Consider the following 7000-nt stretch of genomic DNA (forward strand, 5'->3'; position numbering starts at 1 on the left):
TTCCGGATCCCACCTTCGTCGCCAGTTGGTGTGACATGGGGTTTGTGATTTCAGCTCTCTTGACATAATATACTGGAGACAGTTCTCTAGTAACACTTCTTTATTAAAGCAAACAAGACTGAGACTTGAGGAGAGGAGAGCTACATTTATAGGGACAGGGAACAAGCTAGAAAGGATACATTTTGGAGGGAACAATATCAGGCAATCACAGTCCTGCCTTTTGGAGGAAACCAATAAGACAGAGGATCCAAATACAGCAGCTTAAATGAACCAATAGTAGCTGTACCCTCTGGAACCAAAAGGCAGTTACTTTACCCTAATGCAATACAGACAATAATAATACAGATATAAAATCCTTTGACTCAATACACAACAAATACAATTTCCCCAAAGCGACATTAACATGTTTTATTATTTACTGCTGAAGGAGGGTCCATTTGCACATCAGGGTGCAGGACAAATGTCTGCAACTGTTGCACGTCTAGAGCAGTTAGTTGTGACAAGTGAAACACCAGGACACAAGCACTTTTTTTTAATGTGATAAGTTTTATATTGCAGTTTCCTGCAACAACATCCTCTTGTTTGTTGCCTGTCCAGCTTCCATTTTTCTTTCAAATCTCAGAAAATCTGACTTAAAGACAAATTAGAAAATTCCATAGAATAGCTGTGCAATTTCCCCCCCAGGTGTAGATGGCCTGTAATGCTGCTGTTCTACCGGGTTATGGCTTGCATAGATTGGTGTAGCCATTTCCTGGCTTATGCCACTCTCCAGTGGGTGCCCAGACCTAGAGGATATCAAATAGCAAAGCACTCACCAGCAGGGACAGGGTTGCAGATGGAGCACAGTGCAAACAAACCAAGGTCAAGCATGGAGAGTCAGCCAGGGTCCAAGGTATAAATCAGAAGCAACATCAGGCAACAATCCAAGGCTAATAGCGCAGGGAGTTCAGGCAAGCTGCAGGAACTAGAATCAGGAGTCAGAGACCTGTGCTGTTGCAAGTTCCCCCCCCCCCAAGTGGAAGTAATGACACATGACACAATTATTAAGGTTAATGGGCTAAAAAAGGCCACAGCTTTATTGGTTACACGTGATGAGTGGTATTGGCTTAGGCATTGGTCCTAACCGACTATATCCAACTTCAGCCCATCCGCTTGAAGTCCGGGAAGGGTTAACCACCAGTAGAAGGAGTCCTGCTGATGCACATAAACTGGGAACTCCCCTGGGGTCACCCATAGGGGGCGTGCCTTGGGCCCTCACCTCCCCAGGCTTCGGACAGGGCCACACACCCCGGAATCCTTTACCGGACTACCCTTCAATATGCAGGGCAGGTGATGGCATTACCTCCCCTCTTCCATCTACAGAAATATACCAATGCCTAACCGCCAATACCTGGAAAGTTATGACAATTGCTACGAGGTAGGCGAAAACCAAGTGGCTGGTGCCAATTTGCCAAGTGGAAAAATTCCTACAAGGCCCCTCAATGGCGACCAACCAAGGTCCATAGCAAGGTCAAAGAACAAAACCTTATAGGGTGGGAGGGTGGGAAAACTAAACAGCGGATGAGCAGCAAAGAGGGAGATCCCCGGCCGCACCCTGCCTTTATAGGGTAGGCCACGCCCCCTGAACCAGCCGATTGGCCTACCAGGGGGTGACGCAGCTGGCAATCCCCCCAATCGCACGGGGGCTGGCCTCCACCCACCGCGTGCTTGGTGGGGCTGTGAAGCCCACAACCTCACCTCCTCCGAAGGGCGGAAGTGGCTTTTCCAGCTACTGAAAGGCTCGGGAGACTCTTTGCTCATGAGGTGTGGTTGACTCTGAGTCTGTAGCAGAGGTGCATTTAGGGGAGCGAGACTGGTCCGCCCGCACTGGGCACTGAATCAAGAGGGTGCCTGTAGCGGCACCACAACAACGACAAACAACAGAAGCGGAGAGGTGAAGAGGTGCCGAATTTTTATGTCACACACATGCTACGTCATTGCTCTTCAGCCACAGACCTGGATCTTACACACACACACACACACACACACACACAAATTTTCTGTTTTACGATTTAAAATACTCATGTATACATCCTTGACATACCAATGACTTCCCTTCCTCTCTTTCCATGACATATCATAAATTCCTGCATATTTTACAGAAACTATACCATTCAGTATTCCATTATTACATGCATCATAACTTATTTACACTGTTGAATTTATCTTAATGCTGCCAGTGTTTTCAGCTTTACGCAGTTATTTCCCATATATTCAGTAAAAGTTTTCCAGTCTTCTCTAATTGTATGTTCTTCTTGTTCTCTTCTGTATGTCTGCAAGCTGCACATATTCTGTCAACTTAAGTTGCCACTCTTCTTTAGTTGGGACTTTGCTCGTTTTCCATTTTGGGGCTAACAAAACACAGGCCGCAGTAGTGGCCTACATAAATAACCTTTTTTGACCCCTGGGAATTTCAGTCTGAATTATCCCCAACAGAAAGGACTCTGGAGTTGTTGTGTTTTTTGGGGGGAGTACTTTTAAACATATTTTTCAGTTTGTTATGGATCATTTCCCAATACACTTTTACTCTTTTACAAGTCCACCAAAAATGGTCCCTCAGACCCAGATCTTTCAATGCTGGTGTTCTTGAGGACTGGGGTGGTGGTGGCTCCCACTCTTCCTTTGATACCACCAAGGGTTTTTCAGCAGGCCTTCCCTGAGAAGACCCCTCAAGGGGATCCTCAGTGCTAGTTCTAAGAGACCCTGTGTGCTCCTCAAAGTCCTTGGAGTTCCCCCTCTGAGGACTCTACATTTACCAGGTCAGGGCTAGGCATGGCAGTAGAACCATTTCCTTCTCTATTGTCTATTTCCTCTCTAGGAATTAATTCTACTGCTTTAATCCTGAGATGGTGAACCTGCTACCCTCCAGATTCTATTGAACTCCAACCCACCAGCCCCAGTCAGCATGGCCAGTGATCAGGGATGAACAGGAGCAGCAGCCCAACAACATATGGAGATCCACAGGGCCCCCTGCCCCTACTTTAGCCCTCTTTTTTAACACTGCCTTTGGATCCTTTCTTTTTCTCCCTCCGCACACAAAAATAATTGTGTGTGTGAAGTGCAGTGGGGGCAGGGAGAAGTAGTATTTCACCCTTTCTCACACAAAGAATGGTCCCAGTGAAAACTGTCCCCCTCCAACATTTGGGGCAGAGGAAATGAAGGCTCCACACTTGGCCACAGAGTGTTAGTTTTCTGGAAGCAGAGCTCTGCTTCCGCTTCTAATTTAAGACAGAACAGCTGTGATGGGGATGCTATCACATCTGGAAGCCCCCCTAGATGAAGCCCCCATTGGGCTTGTCTTTTATCCTCGTTTGTGTGCAATGTGTGGCTACACCCTTAAAATATTCCTCTTTTTGGTTTGTTCCAGGACACGAAGGAAAGATTGGGATGGCATCCATATGCCTGAAGGATGGGCTGCCCTTTGATGGGAAGGAGGTGTATGCCCATGCCAAGGACTGCTTGCCAAACTATGCTATACCTCGCTTCATTCGCATCCGGGTAAGGTGCTGCTCTGTTGCATCACTCTTTAGTCTGTATTATTAATGTTGTTAGCTGTCAGGAGTGAGCCATCAGTAAATCACATGGAGTATGTGAAGTTAACTCTTTGGTACAAAAAACAGGATCTGTGCAGGAGTGCCAGGCCTAATAAGCACACCAACTCTTCTTCAGTAGGTCTTGCCTCCATGAGGCAGTGGCGGAGAATGAAGGTCCCTGCCTTCCCACAGTTGTCTATGTCACCTCCTCTTCCAGCAAGCAATATGAGACTGCACCTGCATGCCTGTCTCTGCTGCTCCCACTTCATGCCTCTCCTGGTTCTGAGATACTAGTGAGGAAAGGAACGGGTCGCAGCAGGAGGGGGAGACACCTGTGCTTCTTCACTAGTCTGTCCCATCTCTGCTTCTTGGTCTCCCTCCTCTCCTGCTTCTGCTTCTGCCTCTGATTCTGGACTTCTCTCTACCACCGCCTTTTCCTGCTCACTAAACCCTGTTACCTGTTAGCTCTCAAGAAGCGGGAGAGTTAGGAGGCAGCCAGAGTGTTTCTAGGCAATCAGCAGATAAGCAGAGGACTGAGAGTGTGTCAGGTGGAAGGGGGAAGGCTAGCCTCTCAGTCCCCATTCTGGGAGAATGGATAAGGTCAGAGGACAACGGATGGGCAAGAGGGGAAGGGCTGGAATTTAACGTCCTTCCTGCTGTGAAAGGGGCGGAGATTCAGACTGACCAACTATCGTCTATGCGAGCAGGCGAGAAGCCATGCTCTGGATGTGTTTTTTTATAAATAAACGTAACATAAAACTGTCAGAGAGTCATTACTTCTTATCAGGGCTTGCTTGCCTGCCCATGATTATTACAGGTGGGGCGTCATTCATGCTTCTGTACTCACCCCAGTGCCCTTTTTCACACAGGACATGCTGGAGACCACAGGCACCTTTAAGCAGCTCAAAAGTCAACTGGTGAAGGAAGGATTTGACCCTGTCATCATTAGGGACCCTCTCTTCTTCCTAGATGACTTGGAAAAAAGTTACGTGCCAATGACTCAGCAGATCTTCAGTGCCATTGCAGAGAAGAAACTGAAGCTGTGAATGCCTCTTTAGCTATCCTTAGTAGTACAGGAAACGCAGGAGCAACTAGAGCACTGAACACTTTGGCCTTTGTCTGGGAAGGGCATGCATGCATCTCCATGAATTCTTGAGAATCCTGCACAAGTTAGTTTGGAGGACCTTTTTTTTTTTTAAAGGAGTGCCTGGTTTCTTTTTCCCTGAAGACTTTGTCCTTCTGTGTTCACACAACACACTTGCTCTGCAATGTATATATTGCAAACTACATACATGAGGCTGTCACCGGGGTCCTCTGCTCCCTACCCACTGGAATGTTTTTTGCGTGTTATCACACATTTGCATGTAGCTGTGCACACATGGACAAATGTGGTCCAGGGATTAATGTTAACCTGTGCAGGAAGCAATCTTCGCCAGTTGCCACTTTTGTGTTTGTTGCAGGGAGATATCTGTGTGTCATTTGCAGAGATCTTCCAGGCAATATGTTTGTGGAGCATTCATCCCACCCTATTGGTTTTTCAAAGTTTGTGCAGACATTGCATCAAACAATTGCTATTCTGCAGTTTCCAGTGCATTTCCCTGTCACTTCCCTTACCAAAAGTTCAGGATTTGCGTTTGTTTGTTTGTTTGTTTGTTTGTTTGTTTGAAGCACACTTGCTGCACAAGATAATCAAATCTGCTTTAATTGCATAACCTCAATTTGCTGGTATAGGATGGAATGCCACCCACAAAATAGCTGCAGTCTGGAATTGGCCGCAATTGATGGCAACACATTTAAATGCTGCCACTTAAATTCAGGTGAACCAGCCTCAGAAAGCACAGTGTGGTCTTCATGCTTCTAGGCTGGAACCTCATGAGCCCCTCACATGGTGGAAACATCACGTTGTCTTCTCATTAGTTTGTGTTCTCCTTTTGTATTTTTATGTTGTGAACCACCTTGTGAACTTTGAATGGATTTAATAAATAACATTAATGATACGACCAGATCATTGCGCATCTGGAACAACAAAAGAACTAGGATCGGTGCTTCATTTCAGGGGGTTCCAGACATGGCATGGTCTTGGAATGTGGTCCAAAAGTGATGGTTTTCCAGAGATGCTGGAAAAGGCCACTGTCATCTCAGAGCATTCTTCTGAGTCAGTGCACAGAGGATTTCAGCCACAGCCAGTCATCGGTAGATAGAGCAAGATAGATATAGGATGGGTGTAAAAACGTAGGCTGGAGGGATTTGGGAAGATAGGGCAGGGGGATGAAGGAATATACTGAAAGGGGGACTGGATGGTTTTTTTTCTGGGGGTGTACATATGACAGGAGCTGTAGCTGGGGTTGCTGCACTGAGCTGGAGCTTGCAAGGAGCAGATCAGAAGCTGCTTTATACCAAATCAGACAACTGGTCCATCTAGCTCAGTATTGCCTACCGTACACTGACTGCAGGAGCTGTCCAGGGTTTCGGGCAGGTGTCTCTCACAGCCGTATATCTGGAGATTCTGGGGATTAAACCTGAAGCCTTCTGTATGTAAGGCTCTGCCACTGCACTACAGCCCTTGACCTAGCCATAACCAGATGTAAAGGTAAAGGGACCCCTGACCATTAGGTCCAGTTGTGGCCGACTCTGGGGTTGCAGCACTCATCTCACTTTATTGGCCAAGGGAGCCGGCGTACAGCTTCCAGGTCATGTGGCCAGCATGACTAAGCCGCTTCTGGAGAACCAGAGCAGTGCACAGAAACGCCGTTTACCTTCCTGCTGGAGCAGTACCTATTTATCTACTTGCACTTTGACGTGCTTTCGAACTGCTAGGTTGGCAGGAGCAGGGACTGAGCAACGGGATTTGAACCGCCAACCTTCTGATCAGCAAGCCCTAGGCTCTGTGGTTTAACCCACAGCGCCACCCGCATCCCTATATAACCAGATGTACCAGATGTACATACAGTATATGCAATGTTTACAGAGGGCAGCATTTGGCCTGCACATATGTCAGGATGCTGTCAGCGGCTCCTAGCTGGTTGCCCAGGAAAGTACAAAGACAAGGGAAAGTTTATTACCGTTCTTTTTTTATTTCAATCTTTACAGCGGAGAGAGACTATAGAAACCAGCCTCTTGGATAATGACATTGTCCTGAGTGAATCTCTGCCCCCCCCCCATCTCTCCCACTTCCTCACTCGTCATTCTCATTGTCTTCTCTATGGGTGCTGCTACGTGCCCTCTGTCTTTGAGCTCTTTGCTCTCCTACTTTTAAAGCTCACCGGATTCTGAGAGATGGAGGGTCTGGAATGCCTTCTGATATTGTTTCAGCTGGGTGTTGTTCTGACTGTCCCATGATTTCCCAGCTTTCCCCCTCATCTGCCTCTGAGCTACTGCCTCCCTCAACCCCCTGTTTTAATTCTGAACTTCTCTGGAAGGGTCAGGCT

At 47.2% G+C, this 7000-nt stretch overlaps 1 protein-coding gene across 2 annotated transcripts in view; it reads left to right on the forward strand.

The window, feature by feature from the left end:
* The window catches only part of LOC310829566 (long-chain fatty acid transport protein 2-like), a 36036-nt gene extending 30431 nt beyond the window's left edge, over positions 1 to 5605 (forward strand). For both annotated transcript variants that reach the window (XM_083708200.1, XM_083708199.1), the window contains 2 exons: positions 3407 to 3537; positions 4442 to 5605. In XM_083708200.1, coding sequence (XP_083564326.1) covers positions 3407 to 3537; positions 4442 to 4618 — 308 coding nt within the window. In that variant the 3' untranslated portion in view covers positions 4619 to 5605. The remainder of the gene's footprint in view (positions 1 to 3406; positions 3538 to 4441) is intronic.
* Positions 5606 to 7000: the final 1395 nt, after the last annotated feature.

This window comes from Podarcis gaigeae, assembly GCF_964106915.1.
Source record: "Podarcis gaigeae genome assembly, chromosome: 13".
NCBI classification, from domain to species: Eukaryota; Metazoa; Chordata; class Lepidosauria; order Squamata; family Lacertidae; genus Podarcis; species Podarcis gaigeae.